The following is a 20,064-nucleotide window of genomic DNA, read 5'->3' as shown; positions in this document are numbered from 1 at the left end:
CAACAAACACCGTTGTAGTCATCATGCAAGTGGGACAAGTACAGCCCAAATACTACAGAAATAAAGATTATTTTGTTTTCCCCTCAAAATGCCAAGGAATTCACAGATTCACAGCTCAGGCTGGAGGAGGAACAAAAGAACATGCCATGGTGAACAGATGGGAGCCCATTGAGAGTCAATCTTCTGAAGCCTCAGGCATCACTGGTGCACGACAGCCAGAAAACATCAGACTAAAATTTTTAGCTTGTGTTCAGGAAGGATGGGATCAGGGATGAGATCCATTTTCATACGGTCTCCTTCCATCCTCACAGGTTAAGCAAATCTTTTACAGAGGCATGGACAAAGAGAGAGCTATCTATATATATACCAGTACTGCTCTTTCAGCAGCTTTTCTCAGAGACAGCAAGTCTGTACAACACTGGGGAAAATCAAAGCCACCTTGAATCAAAGAGATTAGCTGAGGCCACTGTTTCCAAGAGCTCCAGATGCCCTGGGGGTGGCCAGGCAGCCTAAGCCAACACCATCACACCCCTGACTAAGCTTCCCTAAACTCAGCTTGCTCCATCCTGCTGAATGCCAGAGAGAGAACAGAAACCCCAAATCAGGAACACAAGCATAGAAGGTCAGAGAGTGCTGCCCTGCATGGCTTTCTGCTCTGACAGGAAGCTATCACACCAACCAGTGTGGTTCCTGGGCTTCCTGTGACACTGCCACTGAAACAATCCCTGCTGCAGCACCATCTAGTCTTCAGATCTAGTTCTCCATATACAAGGATTTCATGATAAAAAGCTGTAACAGCACAGACAAACTTTCAGGAAACTCTACCTCTGAGGAAGACATCTTTTCATAGATGAATATCTGATTATGATAGTCAGTTAGGTTAGATAATTTCCATGTATTTTGGGCACCAACACAATACAAAAGACTATTCAGTTTGTCACAAAATACCACAAAGCTCTAGAACATCAGTCCTGTGGATTTAACTACAACTGATTTTTGAGTTTGATAGCACATGTCAGTCTACATAATTACACTCTATTCAGTGTAGCTAGACAGTTATTAAAATAAAATTAAAAATAAAAGCCCAGTGCATAATTGATTTTAGAAACTTAATACCAAAAGGAGGAATTGAGGGCAACCGTTTGGTAGAAACAAAAAGAAATAAAAATCTCTTACATCTATGAATAATGAGAATTCTGAGTCACGTTAACTAATAAGAACAAACTTCTTCAGCACATAAGTCAAGGACTACCTTGGGGGAAAAAGAAGGGAGGCTGAGGGACACTACTTTGGGCTTAGAGGAAAGATAAGTTCGTGCAAAGTAGAGGGAAATAGCAAGGGATCAAATATAAGCAAAAACTACTTAATTATTGACATAACCTGTTTAAGTAGTGTGAGATTCCTTCTAAACAGCAATTTTATAAAGCAGGGCACCTAAGGTGCTTCAACACTACTAGAGCAAATGTTAAAAGAGAAGTCACTAAGCATGGTAGCACCACGCTGTGGAAACCAGACTGCTCCTGTCCAGCCCTAGGGAGCTCTTGTGTCAGTAACAGCATCTTCCTGCTGCATCTTTCCTCATCATTAAGGTAAAAATTAATCTGTGAAAAAATCTGTGATTACACACATTAATGAGACAGGGAAAGGAGAAGTCTGACAGATGAAGTTCAGATAACTGCTGCAGGTCAACCCTTGCACACCCTGAACAGGGAAACTCCCTCTCTGCCTGAGCCAAATCTTTGGCCTAGAGAAAGCATCTTCTCCCACCCCAGCACAAAGCAGGGCCAAATCAGACCAGGTTGTTCAGAACCTTGTCACACAGTACCTGCAGGACCAGGCACATGGAAAAATCTGTCCCCTATGGAGCACCAAAACAAGACTTTAGAGCTGCAGAGGACTTCACTAACAGCTGAAGTACTCTTGGCCACTGCCGGGTACAGAGCACTGCCCGCCACAGGGAAGGGGCTAGTCTAGCTCAGCTCTACCTGCAGAGGCCAAGGATTAGTTTAAAGCTGGGACTTTGGGAGGGGAAAAAACGTTAAAGTAGAAAAAATTAAATAACCACTGTGGCATTAAAGCCAATAACCTTTTTACAGAATCACTTCCAATACCATCTCTTTAGAGCATAACATACTTTAAAACTCTGCAAGATATGAAAGCACTGTGAGCCAAAAAAAATCTTTAAAGCAATTTTTTAAAACTCTAGATAGCAAAATGTATTTCAGAATAGGGTATTTATTCATAGGAAGTTGTTCTGACTACTTGAATTTTCAAGACTCAGCAGAAAAAATGAGTAAAAATATTCAGAGAGTACAGCAAAGGAAACATGTCCTTCGCTTGTTTTACTAGAGGAAAAACAAAAATCCAAATTACAAAACTCCCTTTCAAGAGCTCAATTCAGTCCAAATCCAACAATTCAGAGTTTAAATGTCTGGGGGAAAAAAGAAAACAACCCTAAAGTACTTCAGTATTGCATTTCAGATGGCCATTCACCAGTTCATCCTGTGCCACACTGCTCAATAAGACACTAGAATTCATCTTATTGCAAAATGAATAAAATGAAATGGTGCAGTAAGGAATACTGCTATTTTCTTACTGACATTCATTACCACAAATGAGGTTATAAACCAAGGTTCAAGTGCAATACATGTCATGAGTCCTGAATTAGCAAAGTCTGGGGAACAGAAAAAAAAATTACTGCTTCTTAAATATGTTCTTGATTTTTTTTTGATTTCACAGTATCACTTTTTTCCTAACTAAATATTTACTTTTTTTTGAAAAAATAGTTTGATCCTAAAGGTGGGGTTAGGGGAGGGAATATAAAACCATCAACATAAATAATACCATTATTCACAACTTGGCCCAAATCCAGCAAGTTAAATTCACTCTGTCAGTTGCAGCCAAGTATTTGCAATTTAGTTTTAAGATTATTATTCCTAGCTGACAAAAACCCTCAACTAACTAACATGTAATGGGCATGCATTTATTCAGATGGTTGGTAAAAAAAAAAAACAAAAACCAGCCAAAAGTTGTCATCACCAGTATTTGAGTTATCAGTTTTTTAAGGACTGGCATACAAGAGAACTTTCAAGCCTAAAGGCATGTATTATGTTTTATTGAAATTGCAGCTAACACTGCCATAACATTTTATAGCTAAACATGTTACTGTCACCCAGGGGCAGGAAACACTAACACTCATAGCAGATACTATGGCCAGAGCTCGAAGATACATGCTACTGTTGAGTATTGTTAAATCTGAGATAAAAATATGAGCATTTTTTAATAGATTTTTAAATAGTGAATGAATGGTTAAGATTAATGATTTAACAATGAATATCAAGAAGGAAGAGGAATATGAAAAATATTAACAATCTAGATCCATTGTAACCTCATTTTAGGTTCTGAAGGTGTCTAATCTGGAAGCTACAGAGTGTTTTGTTTCAAATTCATCAATCTGTTTCCTCCAAAAAGCCCATCCAGGTCATTTCAGCAAATCATTCAGATACACATCACTGAAACAGGAAAAGCATCACTTGCATAGAATAAGAAATCAGAGAAATTTTTGTGTCTACTAAAAAGAGGTACTCCTTTACACGTGAGTTCGTAAGAGAATTTTTATCCCCAGCATTCTCGATTGGAGCTTAGAAATGGGATGTGTGTTATTGCTTGTTCAGAGGTGGATCCTCAAAATAAATTCTGACCCTGATGTATGAGTTCATTCGTGGAATAAGCTCATAAGGCACATCCTCGTTGTCCTTTGTTCCTCCTCAATGTTTTCGCCAAAGTTGCAAAATTCTCAGTACATACAGCAAAATATGGAGTTGAAAAACCTTGTTCCATTGATCTTCAATTGGATTCCCTTAATATTCCATATGGGAAAACAATAATCCATGAGTTGACAGCAAAGAAAAATTCTGCATCATTTGGTATAACTCACAAATGGTTTCCTGTTACTACAGCAATTAGGCATGAAAGGATGCTGTCTCGTGCAGTGCTAAATATAAACTTGGCTCTCAGCCCCTTCAGTCACATGCCCACCAGAAGGGAAAGCTGGCAAAGCGCTGGTATGAGGTGAACAGAGGATGAGATAGAAAATTTCTCTACTACCCCGAAAAACTATGTCCAAACAAATATTCTGCATAAATACAAATAGAGTAGTATTTTTTTAATGTTCTCTGTAGCATTGTAGACAATTGCACAGTGATCATGTTCTATCGCCCTCCTTGAGAAACCCTGACGTAGCAGAAGAGATTATAATCTTTATTTGAAATTTCTGTTACATCTACTGGACCAAGTGCTGAACAAGCTATGCAGGAGTGTCATTTGCTCCCTGGTTTCAGTCAACCAGTTCCCTTCTGAACAAAACCCAGGAGTGATTTCAGGCATTGCTCATTCCTGGGACCCCCTATGGTGACTGTACAATACATTTATCCTATTATCCTTTCCAAAAATGTGACAGAGCAGTTATATCCTCTCAAAGATGTTTAAGAAAAAAGAGAGACCTAAGGTGGAAATCCTCACAGGAAAATGCTCATAGGAAAAGTATAAAATGCAAACAGGCATCCAGAGGCTAAAATCATTGTCTTCAACATTCAGGAGGGCTTTATCACTGATCTAATCCCAATCTCTATCAGTGCCTTATAAATGTAAAAATCAGCATTTCCACTCAAGCAGGTTCATGCCAAAATAGGATTTGCAGTGGTTTACTTAAAAAGGTCTCAAACTGCAGTTGAAAAAAATTAGAAACAAGATGTCTGCCTCAAGATTAAAGGGGTTTAATCAGCTAAAATGATGACAACGCAGAAAGGACTTGCAGCTTGTAACAGAAATGCAGGGTAAGATAGAAATATAGAATTTGAGTTGTCTCCTTCAGAGAGAAATGGAAAATGTCAGAAAAACAGCTGAAGTGTTAGTATAAAAGTGCCAACAACATGCTAACATTGATAGGAGAGTTAGCAGGAACAATAATGTGGTATTCTGATCTGTGTGTTCCAGAAGCAAATGATTACATTATTATTTAGTGAAAAAATAAGGTACTTGAGAACTGTCAAGAAAAACTTGCTATAGCAATTCCCTGACTGGAAAGAGCCATCCTCAGAGTCAAAATTCTCTGCCTCAAAAAACCAAATACTTATCCTCCCAAGAGGCTGGCTCTTCTTCCCTCCTCACCCTCTCCATTTCAATGCTTGAGGACTTCAGTGAGTTCCCAGGAGCCAGAGGAGGAACATCCCCCAGTGGCACAGCAAACTAGTTCCATCTTCGGATGAATGAATCTTCCCCTGGGATTTAACCACCTCTCCACTAGATTTGGAAACAATGCCAGGTGAGTACTTCTAACTAACATTCAAGTGAAATTAATTTAATCCAAATATACTTGTCTAACTGTTTCAGTAAGATGAGGTGCCAGTACTTCTCTATCAGCACTGATTTTTCTTGGGCCTCTCTGGTTCAAGGCAGGAATCTATCCATCATTTCACCAGTCTGCAGTTGAGCAGAGCAGCAGTGGAGCAACAGTGCTGAACTGGAAACAAGACCACGATATCTGTGTATTATCAGGATGCGAGATTAGGCTTCTGCCTGTCCTCTGTGACAGGTTCCTGTAAGAGGACAAGAAAAGCAGTTCTGTGGGACACCACCAAAGATTTGTTAACAAGAATTATCAGCACTCTGTGCACAATCTGATCTGATCTATTAGAGGACTTTCATCGCCTTCAAATAGAGCTGTGTTAGGCATCACTGATGTCTACATGAGTGCTCATGAAATATCTAGGGAGTTATATATACAATTATAATATCCTTTATTTGATTATGTTCCCCCCCAGGCCTTGTTTCAAAAAGAAGTCTGAGAAGCTGGCGAGAGATGAGCTTATTTATTCCCACCCCTCCTCTTCCCTATGGCCTTCCTCCACCTGCCCAAAACTACACTTGTTTCCCTGGGAAAGAAGGGGAGTGAGAAAAAGGTATTAAGAACAGTGTATTGCATTGGCTGTCAAGCCCAGACATAGTGGATCTGGTACTTGCAGCCACCAGCATATTCCCTTGGAGGGCAGAGCTTATGGAGGGCAGAGCTTACCTGTGCAGCACCCAGGGTAACCACGACACTCCCTTCTCCACTGCCCCGGCACAAAACTGAGTGTTAGTAGCAACATGAGGGGCTTGTGCCTCAGAGCAGACATAGTGGACCAGGTCCACACTATATTCTCTGGATTTTTTCAAACACACTTGCTGTTTATACTGTCATTTTGAGGCACAAAATGTGAGGTTTTACCCTTTGCAGAACCCAAGGGTCCTGAAGTGAAAGAAAGTCATTTGGTTAATACCACAAGAGATGCTTACTGTCAGAGCAAATCCAACGCTGGCAACAGCAGTCCCCGGTACCAGCAGCACCTGTACTCAGTCAGACAACAAATCTTCCCACAGCCACCACCACCCGCAGCCTGCTGCAGCAGTGCAGGAACAGCAGGTGGGTGGCTGGTAAATTGTCTTTGGTGGGACTATTTTTTTCCTTTAAGAGAACTCTACTATGATGTTTACAGAAAGCTGAAGATGAACTGCTATAACATCACATACCATTAAGTATCAGCCTTTTCGTACGCAGGAAGTTTCATTCCCTGCCTGAGGACGACCTTGGAAGCAAGCACAACTGCAGAAATAAGCTCCTCTCTGAAATAATTTCAAATGCATGTAGAGTTTATTGCTTTTCATCTGTCTTAGAATTAAAAGAGCTACCTAGAATAAAAGAGACAGAAAGATAAACTGAATGACGTTCAAACATTTTGTTACAGACTCACATTAAGTGTAATTACACTCCTCCTAATTTTTCATTGCAGTGGGGCAATAAAGATGAAGTATGAGCTGCCCTGAAGTCCTTAAGAAACTATTCATACCTGTCAGCCAAAGGAACACCATAAGAAGCCATTGGCAATTTAAGTTCCAGCTATAAATTACACTCAGATAATTTGCACCCCTCTATATAAATGCCTAACGAATACAGAATGCAGTAGCAATGAAGCTATTCTTAACCCTTCACCTGCTGCTACAGGTAGTGCAGTAGATTCATCACTTGGGTACCTTCTTCCCTTCTTCCCACATAACTTAGCAAAGCTTCATTTATGAAACTAGTCTGACTTCCCCATTTGACTCTCTGCATAGTAAAAGCCAAGCCACAAGAAAAGACTGTTTATCTTTGGCAAACAGCTGAAGGAGTGAATATAATGGAAAAACAGATAAAAATCACTTTACATGGAACTTCACCTAAGGTATTTTCTTTTGGCTTTTATGTTATAAGCATATGGAATACCTAATGGGTTGTTATGCAGCTGCATTATGCAATAATTTACTCTGCACGTGAATTTTAAGTTCTAATAAAAAAACCTGTTCATAAAAATTATCTGAAAGTATTAATATTGCTGGTTTTGTAAATAAAGTAATATAAGTAAGGAGAAGCAGAAGATAAAGACCACTGTGCTCTACTCTTCCTATAAGTAAGTGAACAGTTCTGACTAAGGTCACTTTTAATTCTTTCAACCAATTGCCTTTATTCTGCAAAACAAAAAAGGAAAATCCTTCTCCGGATCAGTGTTTCTGCAGCCTTTGGGAAGCACAAGGCCTCTCTCAGGAGGATTCAGTTCCAAATGCACCCCTGCAGCTTCCAGCTGCAGAGCCAGTGCAAACTTCAGCTCACGTCACACCCCTGCAAGTGCCAGCTGTGCACACACTCCCCTAAAGCTGCTTCAGGACCTCTGCTCTATGAAGAACTACACATCTGGCCTGTCCATTTAATCCCACTGTTTCTTAACTTTCCCAGGAAACTACCCAATGCCAGTTCACATAAGACAGTGTTCCTCCACTTAGGACAGTCTTTGTTTTTCAACTTTGCGCATTTTCCCTTTTCCACTGCCAGGATTTTTTCACCTGTCCTTTTGTCACAGCTTCACTGTAAGTGGACAGCAGACTTCCATGAGTGCTGAAATTATGCTCTTCTCCTCCAGTTCTGTTAATCCGCTTCAGAATCAATAAACTACGAATGTGAAAGCACAGCTGATTCCAAGTTTTCTGCACACATAAGCCTGTTTCATTTTCTACGTGTGAGAAAATCTGGAATCTAATCTATTTAACCCTTTCCCCTTGGCAGTGGAAAGTATGCTGTGGCACTAGTGTACTGCCTGCATCAGTGACACAATTGCAATGCCACTATTTACTGGAGAACTAAACCTACAACCCTCCATTTTTTCATGCTGTGAGATGGAGGCTGATCACAGAATGCCTCCAGCATCCTCCTCTCCTCCCTCCACTTCTCCAAAATCTGTGCAATGTTTACACAACCCCTTTTCCAGCAGCAAGGGAGGGGATGGATCCAGGCTGAGGATGCCTCTTGGAATGCTGAAGCAAAGTACTGTGTACTGCAGGGGGCAGCCACTCAGACCAGGATGAATAATTCTGGATAGAGGGCCAGAGGAAGGGAGAGACAGCTCCCTTCCTAGTCACAAGACAAATTTTGAGGTAAAAAATATAATTGCAAGTACTTGACAAAACTACAAAAGTAATCCAGGAGATCACAGCAGTATTGCTCACTTGTGTAAGTCACTGCAGGTGCTGTCAGTGACAGACCCCAGAACAGACTCCCCGCCTGAGGCACAAAAACCCTCATGGCACTTCTCATGAGAAAACAGGAAAAACAGAACCTTATAAGGCCAAATACAAAACTGCACCTGGAAGTGATCTAAAGTCACGTTGCTGCTGCAATGGGTGATTTGATTCTTTTCCTCCTGTTCCTAAATTCCCTCCCGATTATTTATTTGGCATTTCTTTATTGTGGCACTTGAGCTCAATGAGGTACACAGTCAGGTCCAGAGAAGAACAGCAGTGCATGGAAAGCAGAATCGAGGCTTTCACATCAAGAGGTTTTCAGGACAGGGGGAAGAACAGAACATAACACGAGTGAAGCCAGCAGTAAATCTCCGTGGACAAGTCACGTCTTCTACACATCACCTCGTCCACAGTTCATCTAGGCCTGCTCTCACACCCTGTGGGAAATCCAGGAGAATGTTTTTCCTCCATGGCTGGGAAAAAATAATAAAAGTGAGTTTTTGGTTTTGGGGTCTTTTGGGATTTTTTTAACTGAGCTTTTAACACAGGGTCAGACATAAATGACAGTAAAACTCAGCCATATTAGTGTGCAACTGCAAAAACTGATATAAGCACAGAAACAAGGCAGAAATGATAGGTTTCTAGCATCCAACCCTGAGAAGCAATCCAACAGCGAAAACTTTACAAATCCAAAGACTGTCTTTCTTTATTTCTGATAAACCAGACCCAATAAATGAGGAAAAAACAAGTTACATAGATTTCCCACTGAAAAAAATTTCAACCTGGGCCACTTGTACTTTATCAGAACTACAAATGCACCTTTGGTACATTCCTTCTGTTCAGGGAGGGGGATGTAGAATTGCAAGAAGTCTGTCCGACATTTGCAAAAGGAGAAGATCACCAGGTTGATTATTTGTAACACCACTGTCACTTTTGCAGCTACCTATTCACTTTATTTACTTCATTCCATAAAATAATAACTGGGGAAAGGGGGATGGATTCCAAGCTGCTCTCCCATCTCTTCTCTCTGACAAAAATCTTTATTAGGCAAGACGGGTTGTGGATCTAGTTGAAAATTCTTACAACTCTTAATCTTGAATAAAACAGTTAATTTTACATTTGTAACATCACATCTTTGTTTTGTGAAAATCAGCCTGTTGCCAGAACTTACTGAAGCCAAGGAACAGCTGGATAGAAAGGTTAAATGTAACCTGAAAATAGAAGCTGATGGTATTTGAAAGAGCAGCTAGTAAAGAAATTGTTTTGTTCCACACACATTTCTCTCCAGTTTTCCACAGAATCAAATAAAGCCAATAAAACACAATTTCTACCCATTCAGATTGTTATGAGAGATAGGATAATATCCTCACGGAGACTGACAATTCACACTTTCAGAATAAGACAAGTTATAGCAAAAATTAAAAGCCATGGAAAAACAGTTACTTTAACAGTACAATAACCAGAAATTGATAATGTCTAAAGACAAGGAGAACTTAGTAGGTCAAAATGCAACAATTAATCGTTGGTTCACAGGAAGCATTTGGACCTGAGCTTTGTGGCAATACAACTTTACATATGGCAACACAAAGCACAGACCTCTGTCCATGGCATGGACAAGAGTCACATAGAATCACATATGATGCCCTGTGTCTCCTCCTAACCCTCTGAAGGCTTCACGGAATGTTTTGAAAGAACTGCTGGTGCCCAGTCAACAGATCCCAGGGTATCTCCAAGAAGTGAGCTTTGGGAACCAGAGCCTGGGCCACTACAGACACCCATATCTGGCTCCTCTCAGTTCAAGTTGGTCTTACTGTAGAAGACTTTTTGTCTTAAACTTTTCCACTCTTTCTGAAATAAAAAAGATTTTGCAAAGCTTTGGCCTTCCCCCAGGTCATGCAGGAGCCTTTCACCAGGATCACTGCCAAACAGTAAGGTATGTTTTAATTCTGGAAATGCCTGTGCTCCTGACATCCTAAAAGCCATAAAGTATTTAAGAGCATTGAGGAAAGGTTTTATCCCTAGATATAAGCAGTAGGAGAAAATAAAACAAACCACCTGCTTCTTATGACTGCTTTAAGCTAATAAGAGAGTTGATACAGAATATGCCTCATCTCAAAACACATAATCTTAAATATGTTCCTATCTATCCTTTTAATTATCTAGAGAAAAATATGTGAGTTAAAAAAAAACCACAACAAAAAACGTTGGAATTTACCAAAAGAATCTCAGTTTGTCAAAATAACATTTAATAAAAACTCAAAAAATACCCAAAAAGGAATGAATATGTTGAGTGCATCACATACAAATGGAAAAGAGGAACTGATGCAGCAAAAACCATGTAGCAATATCAGTATGTATTATGACTGGTAGATATTTTATTAATTAACATATAAATATCTAAGAATCCAAAGTAAATGAACACTGGAAAAAAACAGTTATGGTTTTATATCCCACAGTTTTGAAGGAAACATGCACTCTGCTGGGTTGAAAACAGTATTTTGTGGGCTTTAAAATGCTCTCCATGTTTCAGAGGAAGCATTTGTTTCAGGCATGGGTTAGTCACATCCCAAAAACTTCAACAGGCTCATTCAGTGTTAAAGGAAGTTCTCATACAGAGCAACAAAACAGAAACCAGAACGCATGCTTTCAGTTTTTGAAATAACACCGCGCTAATTTAGGGATAAAGAAAGGAAGGGGGGACATGAAGCAGCTCACACATTCCTGTCCAGCTTTCCCCATATGAGCCACTCTTGTAAAATAATAAACAACACCAGAGCTATCCAAGATAGCTTCCTTAAGTACTCTGCTTGCATTATATACTTATCTCATTTTTCCATTTAGTTCTTGTTTTTAGAAAAGATTTTCTCCCAGAGACACTGCCTCTGTAGTTCCGTATTTAGATTGATTAAATAATAAATAAGACTGACTAAAGCTATGACTTTTCAGTTGAATGAGTTAGCCTTAAATAATTTCTTCCTTAGAGAAACTGGTAGACTTCATTTTCTTTTAATTTATGTTACATTCTGGAATAGTACTTCTGTGCTCACAGAATAAACACGATCCAGTTCATTCATGTCTGTTACAGGGAGAGCTAAATGTTTTGAGTCTATCACTCTGAGAGGTTTACGTGGCATTGTAAGTAAAAGCTGCATTTCAAGTGATCTCTCCTAAAAGGACCGAAATCAAAAGCACTCTTTGTACCAGATAGGATAGTTATTGGGAGACAGATTTTCCTTTTAGCTATAAAACGTATTATTTTAAACAAGACACAATTGAAGAACAATGGTTCAAGATTCAGATTTTTTTTTCTGATTCATGATTTAAAAGTTATTTGTACATGACACCTATTTTGTACTCATCACATGCTTAAAAACATGCAAAAGACAAATTTTAATTGGAGCAATCTTATTTTACATTTTGTAGGGAAGGGCAAGGGTAACTAACTAAAGAATGATGTTTTGTAACAATAATATTATTTCTGCATTATATTTGGACCATCTATTTAATGCACACCACTTTACGAGGAAAAAGCATAAGGTAGTGACACTGAGTTTCTTCAAATAAACGAAGCTGTTTCAATCTGAAATCTCTGATCAAATTATTAACTAGAAACTACGGTACAGCTCAGGAGTTTCCACAAGACCCGGACTTGAAATGCTTTGGTCACATTAAGTCTCTGAAGATGTGGATTACTGAAATTCTTGAGAAGGAAGGCTTTATATGAATATGAGCAGAAACTGTGTACTTCTATTCCTTGCAGCACTCCATGCCAACTGCACCACAACAAGCAAGCGGGAAGTCTGTCAAACCAGCAGCCTGCTGGCCTTATGCAACACAGGTCTCGGCAAACACACTCTTCTGCTTGGGGTTTTTTTACTGTACCAAAATCATCGGTCGTCTCTGGTGACACTACCTCCTCTGCTGGCTTCTCAAGTGGTACCAGTGGTTTAGGATACCTGGATGCTACAACGATTTTTCAAAAGCAAAACAGCAATAATTCATTATTTAAAATCTTCCAAACAATACTGGAGTGTCTGTCAGCAAGGAAAGATCCTTTATAAATATTAAGACTGGATTTCTCTAGGTTTCACAACAATTTCACTTGAATGTTTGCAGGCTTTCCTCTGCAAAAAACATACAGCAAGTTTCTGCATGTAAGCAGAGAACTCAGACTAGAACCTGCTTTAAGTTACATGAGCAAGTAAAATTTCAGAATAGGGAAGCAAATCAAACCACAATAGCAAAACCAACATGAACTTCAGAAAACAGTACCTTGCTGCAGGTGGTTCAGAGGTAGCCAGTTACATCTGACATTTTCAGAAATCAGTTTCAGAATAGTTTTACCATCAGTGACCAAGCACCAATTTTCTTGGTTATGACATTAAACCTCAGCCGCTAGATTACAGAACAGTTTGGGTTTGAAGGGATCTTAATGATCATCTAGTTCCAGCCCTAAGGGACACCTTCCACTAGACCAGGTTGCTCAAAGCCCCATCCAACCTGGCCTTGAACACTTCCAGGAAAGGGGCATTCACGGTTTCTCTGGACAACCTGTGCGAGTGTCTCACCACCCTCACAGTAAAGAATTGCTTCCTAATATCTAACGTAAACCTACCCTCCTCCAGTATAAAGGCATTTCCCCTTCTCCTATCACTATATGTCCTTGTGAAAAGTCCCTCTCCCACACACTTGTAAATACCCTTTATGTACTGGAATATGCTGTAAGATATCCCCGGAGCCTTCTCTTCTCCAGGCTGAACAGCTCTAACTTATTCAGCCTGGAGAATAGGAGCCTGAGGAGAGACCTCATCACAGTCTGCAGATTCCCCAGGAGGGGAAGAGGAAGGGCAGACACTGATCTCTTCTCTGTAGTGACCAGTGACAAGACCCAAGGGAATGGCCTGAAGATGTGCCATGGTAGGTTTAAGTTGGGTATCAGGAAAAGATTCTTCACCCAGAGGGTAACTGGACACTGAACAGGCTCCCCAGGGAGTGGTCACAGCACCAAGCCTGACAGAATTCAAGAAGCATTTGGACAATGCTCTCAGGCACACGGTGTGACTCTTGGGAATGTCCTGTGCAGGGCCAGGAGTTGGACTCAATGAACCTGATGGGTCCCTTTAAACTCAGAATATTCTATGATTCTGTGTTTCATGAGGTTCACATGTTAAGGAAAATGATCAGTAGTGCCAGTGCAACACTTTTCCTTCTGCACTCCGCCTTCATGAGAGGGCTCCACGACTTTGGGCAGGAGTTGAGGGGTATATTAAAAAAAAAACCAAAAAAAAAGTTTCAAAAGCAAAAAGAAGTAGCACATCTTTCCATCTGAAACATGACATTCCTTTCACCACCAGATATTTTTGACTCAGCAGTGAGATTAGCCCTAGTCCTGGTGTACCCTGTGATGGTTTAGAACATAAAGGGACTCACACAGTCAGGCTGGCAAGAGTTTGTCATTTTACCAGCTTGACAGGGCACTTGGAACTTGTGCATTAGACACTTGCCAGTAGTCTGCCAGAAGACATTTTCCTAGAATAGCAATGAAATACTAGAGTTAAAAAACTTTCTTGACCCCTAGGTCACAGAAAGGGAGAAAGAGGTAGATGATCTTCCTTCACACACAGTACAGAGTTTGCCTGCATATTTTGGGTCTGTAAAGGAGAGAGCAAGAGAACGCTCACCATCAGGTGCCATGGGACCTGTCAAAGCACAACAGCAAGATCAATTCCTCTTCTCCCAGCTCAAGGGGTTGGGCAGTCCCCACAGGAAACCTCACATTTGCACTGTGAAATCACTCTTCAAACAAGACGAGTACTTCCATAAGGACTGAATTAAGCTTTGTTGTTTTAGCACAGATTAAGTTCTAACAAAAAGAGGTACTAAAATCCAAGTGGTTCTAAACCACCCTGGCAGATGAACTGGTTTGCTCATATTAGCAAGAAGCATCTGACTCATGCAACAAAGGGAATCTTTTTCACAGGAGATTATGTTTTGAGTGTCTAAAACCCTGAGTGAAATCCATTTGTCTTTGATGACATTTGCAGTCTTTTGAATTAACTTTTCTTTGTAAAGCTGTGGAAGTAGAGGCACATAGGTTCAAACACTCGCTCAGCTATTCCAGTAAACTGGAGAGCTCATTAATTTAACACCAGATCATAAGCCAGAGAGGTATAATTACTTACCAAAGTAAGATTTTATCCAACAATGGTTAAAACCTTGCTAATTCTCTCAGAGATTCTGCCCCAGTTGTCAGCCTGACTGAATGCACAGAAGTGGAGCCTTTTACCTGCACACTATTTTGGGGTTTTTTAACAAGAATAAGATGCAGCAACTTGAACTTATGAACAGTTTTCTATCAGAATGTGCTGGCTTGGTCAGATTATTATGTATGGTATGACATACCAGTGCCTTCAAAGAGAATCTAGCTAGAGACTGCATTCTCCAAGACCTGCAAATTAAATAACAAAACCAGCTGTCAAGACTGCATTGCTATGGTGTTTTTGCATGTCTTCCAGTTAATATTAAACCTCAATCCACAGAGAAACAAGAAATTCCACTTCAAAAGACCTTTTATTTAAGGATCCCATCACAAAAGTCTTCCATTTAAAATATAAAATACAATTGGGTGCTTTCAAGAAATTGTGTTCAATGTACATACATTATGTTAAAAACACCCATTTTATGTATTATATACACACATATATATAGTAATGTATTTTATGTACATGTATACAAAAATAGGAAAACGGGAATTGTTTTCCCATGTTTGCAACAGAAGATGGGAAAATAATGGATTCTCTCGCTGTCAAGATCTGAGATTTCTTAGAGGCCCTAGACACCACCATGTTAGTATTATTAATGAAAATGAGTTATATCTGGGCTCAAGAATATTGTAATACAGCACAGGTAAGATCAATAGTACCCTAAGAAGAAATAAAGGCACAGCAGACATGTCAAATTCAGTGTTTCTTATGTAAACAAGTCAAACCCTTTTGTACTTTTCCCCCTAGTCACCAGGTTTGCTGCACTGCTTACAAGTGCAGCTTTCTTGAATCATCTCATATCATACACTGGAAACTAAAGGTAGAAACCCCATATATAAGCCCCTTAAGAAAGAAGATACATCTTCTTCCTAATACTGCTTCTGTCAATGAAATATTGCTACACAAGGTTAGAGGCATTAAATCATTCTTCGTACCGCCTGTAAGATTTTACACATTCATCTCCACCATGAAAGAAAGAAACAACTGCAAGGAAGATTTGACTGTCTGTTGCCAACAAAACTAAGCCTTGATTATGGGGCATCACTTCTACAAACAGTAAGGCAGCACTATCAGGTTTAAAATGAACTCACCTACTTACTACTTCAGTGTTGTGTAACTATGAAACAGAAATATACAAATTACTTGGATTCAACATGTCCACATGTATCATCTCCTACTACTGTGGCTGGGTGTGGCTGACAGGCTTACAAGAAACACAAGCTAGAATTTTAAAACTTTGTTTCAAATCTCTTCCTGGGAAAATGTGAGACCTTATTCAGCTTTCCAAGATCAGAAAGGAAAAAAAAAAAAAGACTTCAATGCAGAAGGAAAACTAAATCCAAGTGAGAAGGATTCAGAGCTGTCTTCAGAAAGAACAGCTCAGTGATGTTTTGACTACACTTTAAGATAGTAAGGTACGGATTATAGTCCAAATCAGGACAGTTTTCAAAACATTTTCTGAGAACTATTAAATCAAGATTCAGTTTCACAGTCTTCCCCCCAGGTTCTGTGCAAAACACATCTATTAATTAAACTCAGGTTCTCAGCTCTCAGCCATCACATGCTCACAGATAGAGCTCCGTCTACTGATGCACTTAAGTAAACAGCAGAATCCCAGTGTTTATTAATAAGCTACACTGTTTAACCGGCTGCTAATGCCCAGCATCTGGAAGCTCTATAAACATCCAGGTAAGACAGGTGACAAGTAATGGTAGGAACACAGTCACAAACCTCTCCCCACCTACAGTTTTTGTGACTACAGCGCAAACAGATGTTTTAGGTTTCAAAAACGCTTCAGAGACTCACCTAACTTACAGGTTAGAGCTACGACTCACCTACCTGAGGACTGTCCTTCAGCGTAGCAGCCGCAGCAAGGGATGGGTTTCCCCACAGCCTCTGCCATTAGTGGAGGCCACAGATAGTGTGTCCTGTCATATTTCGCGCTAGGGCAATTAGGTGATGGAACTGCATCCTTCTGGTGGTAGGCCTGGGAATGGGTTGAGGAACTTGCCCCATTTGGTTCTTGATGTGCCCAGGTCTCCCCATATTGCTGACAGCTTCCCCTAGCTGATATGGGGTCTGTTAGGGCATAGAAGAGGTAGTGAAGGAAGAAGGTCAAAACTTAACCCAGTAAGGACTGTGTTATGAAGGGTACGGACCAAGACCTCACTTTCCATAAAGAATTATGAAAAGATCACAGGCACAAAACAAGCTTAAGCACAGTGGCAAGACTGCATAGCCATTTCATGATCAAGGAGAGACTGATTTTTCAGACTCAAACAGGACACGGGAATTACTCAGTAGGAAGAGAAGAGAATTTGAAGGCTGCATTTGGATCACTTTCATTGGAAAAAAACATAAAAGCACAACTAGCAAACTTAGCTAAAGAATCAGCTACTGAGAGCTACAGCACGATGCCACTGAATGAGAAGATTGAGAAGAAACCCAGCATCTCTAAAACCATTTAACTTGACTAAACTCATGAGTTGTAAAAACCAAAAGTGACACTAATCGATTGGAGAAAGTACTTGGAAAGGAAGGCACAAATCCCTCTCTCCTCATCTCCTACTCACACTCACAACCAGCATACCTATTCAGATCATTCCCAGACAGTCACTATTTCAACAACAGGAAAGAACAATCACACAAAATATTATCTAAACATAAGAAAGCATTTTGAGCACACAATATGAACATGTAGCTCAGAAATTCTCTAATTTTCTTTCCAGAACAGTCCTTCTATCCACTTTCTCTTCTTCTGGCACTCCTTAGTGTTGAGAGTGATGATACATATCCAACAACCCACAAGAGCCTGGCTCTACATTCATTGCCTTTCTTAACATAAAATCTGAATTTTGTCAATATCGATCCTCTACAGAAAACGGCTATGGGCAATAGTTTCAAGATAAGGCTTTTTCCAATTTCTGAGATTTGAAAGTCGACAGCCGTTATCATTTTGCAGTCTGGTAGAAAAAAAAAACAACAAACCACAAAAACATGAATGAAGCTGGCTAAAGGAAAAGGTTATCTACAAAAAAGCCTTATCAAGCTACTAGATGGGCAGATTAAGAATCTGACTCCAAGGACTGAGGTCCGGTGGCGCTGCAACACTTTATGAAGCCTTTACCTGCAAGACTACGGAGCCCAGAACTGAGATTTTGCTGAAACGATCTCTCCAGTGAGATCAACGTTTACAGTTTCAGGCACAGTGAACTGCTATTTCTACTGGTGGAATAAATTTGCAGTTTACTAATGAGATCCCTTGCAGTAAAGTCTCTAAACTCAAACTAATACTTTTGGTACTTTGTGCTTCTGAATCCTGAATCATCAGAAAGTCAGAGTATGTTACAGAAATAGACTTTCATATTATAACTAATGGCATCTGAGCAACAAGATATTAAATAGGACCATCTGTTGATTAATCTCTGTATAAACCTTGAGACATTATATTGAAATACATTTTAAAGTCTCATTTTGATATCCACCACATGATCCTCTGGGTACACAGCTTCCTCCTGTTTCACCTGAGCAATAACTGATGAGACAAACTCACACAAAAACCTCATAGCAAGAACCCTTCAGAAGCTGAGAAGGATTTACTAGGGACGAGTGTTAGTTGTTAGTATTCAAAAGTGAACTTACAGCTCAAAGCACACTACCCTCTATGTTGGAAAACAAATACAATTGACTCACTCGCTGCAGAACAGAAGCACTGCTCCCAAAATGAACCGCTTAAGTGAACTATTCTTGCTCTGACTAGAAACACTAGTGTTTACATGTAAGTGTGCTATAAACAAAACCGTAGAGGTACCTGAAAGGTGTCTGTCTCTTCACCAAAGCAGCATTTCTACAGCTGACTGCTGGACCTGTTCTCTGCCCACCCAAGACTTCTTTCAGACAACTACAGAAGAGTCACCAGGCACGGAAATGCCCTTTCCAAGGGCATGCCACTATCAAAGTCAGAAAGAGGCCTAGATCAAATGCACACTGATCTCTTAAGTACCTGCTATCATCTTCGCTGCAATAGGGATTGCAAATTACAGCTAAGGATCAGAACCAGGAGTAAGAAGGTTGTAATTAAGAGGATTTGATTTTGTCACGTTTTGATTTGTTTAAGGAACAGTGTCAAGTTGGCAAGAACAGTTGGATCAGAGGAAAAAAATCACTGTGAATTACTTCAATTGGCGTTGGTTGCATAGCACCGTATTCAGAGATACAACTGTAAACCTCCCCAGCACAAACACACCTTCCCGCACAAGAACCAACACTTCCACGAGGCAGTGTCGGCAGCTCTCCGTGCGGGGAAGTGTAACTCATGAATGAGCTCTGCGAACAGCAGCCGCCCACAGCCTCTTCAGAGGTCTGAAATCAATTTACTGCTGCCCTGGTGTCAGGAGGGTTTTATGAGACACACTTTCCTACTCCCATTCCGAAACAATGGCCACGCGCGCCTCTCCGAAACACCTGGGGAGATGACAAACACACCGAGGATTTGGCACGCTGGGTCCACTTCTGAAGGTGCTGCGGATGCTTCTGGAAACTAAATTTCAGGTCGTGTGCCCCATTTATACCCGATTAGAGTAACACACATGGGCGTGCGCCTCTCGGTGCCTTGTCCTGCTGGAGTTTCCTACTCGCCCGAAGGAGTCGCTTGGACGAAGGCGGGAGGAGCCCCAAACTTCGGGGGCTCCGTCCCAGCTCCGTCCCGGCCCTCCCTTCCCCGCCGGGTCGGGGCGGGTCGCGGCTCACCTTGGGCGATGGCGATGGACTCGAAGCGGTGCAGCTCCCGCAGCAGGCAGCTCCGCTCGGTGGAGTGTAGGCTGTAGATGAAGTCGCGGGCCCCCTGTGCCGTGTTCAGCGCCTCCATCGGCTCCTTCTTGGGGTGGGTGCCGAGCGCCCGCTGGACCGTCCCCCTCGGCAGGAAACCCTCTGCGCGCCGCGCCGCAGGCTGCATCGAGGCGGGCGGCGGAGCAGCACCGGGGCGGGGCCCGGGCGAGCGAGCCCAGGCAGGATCGGGAGGGCCAGCGTGCGGCGAGCTGTCGGACGCGGCTGGCGCCCGCGCGGCGGCCGGGGCCCCAGCAGCAGCGCCGCCGGCCGAGCCAGCCGAATGGAGCCGGGCAAGGGCGCGGCGCTGGGCCGCCAGACCGCCCGCGGCGAGTCGCCCCGGGCGCGCTCCGCGGCGCTCTCGCCGGTGGGGCCACGCAGGACACCG

General features: G+C 41.3%; 1 protein-coding gene across 2 annotated transcripts in view; it reads right to left on the bottom strand.

The window, feature by feature from the left end:
- Positions 1-19,753, bottom strand: part of TMEM65 (transmembrane protein 65) — a 31,260-nt gene extending 11,507 nt beyond the window's left edge. The window contains exons 1-2 of one of the 2 annotated variants that reach the window (XM_029959240.1): positions 19,602-19,753; positions 12,472-12,552 (exon numbers count right to left, since the gene is read on the bottom strand). In XM_029959240.1, coding sequence (XP_029815100.1) covers positions 12,472-12,552; positions 19,602-19,719 — 199 coding nt within the window. In that variant the 5' untranslated portion in view covers positions 19,720-19,753. The remainder of the gene's footprint in view (positions 1-12,471; positions 12,553-19,601) is intronic. The other variant, XM_018077060.2, reaches the window with a different exon arrangement.
- Between the last annotated feature and the right edge of the window lie 311 nt (positions 19,754-20,064).

Source organism: Manacus vitellinus, unplaced genomic scaffold (assembly GCF_001715985.3).
Source record: "Manacus vitellinus isolate BGI_N305 unplaced genomic scaffold, ASM171598v3 scaffold_1_pilon, whole genome shotgun sequence".
Classification (NCBI taxonomy): Eukaryota; Metazoa; Chordata; class Aves; order Passeriformes; family Pipridae; genus Manacus; species Manacus vitellinus.
Note: the sequence above shows the minus strand (reverse complement) of the source record. Positions and strands in the feature narration are given on the sequence as shown.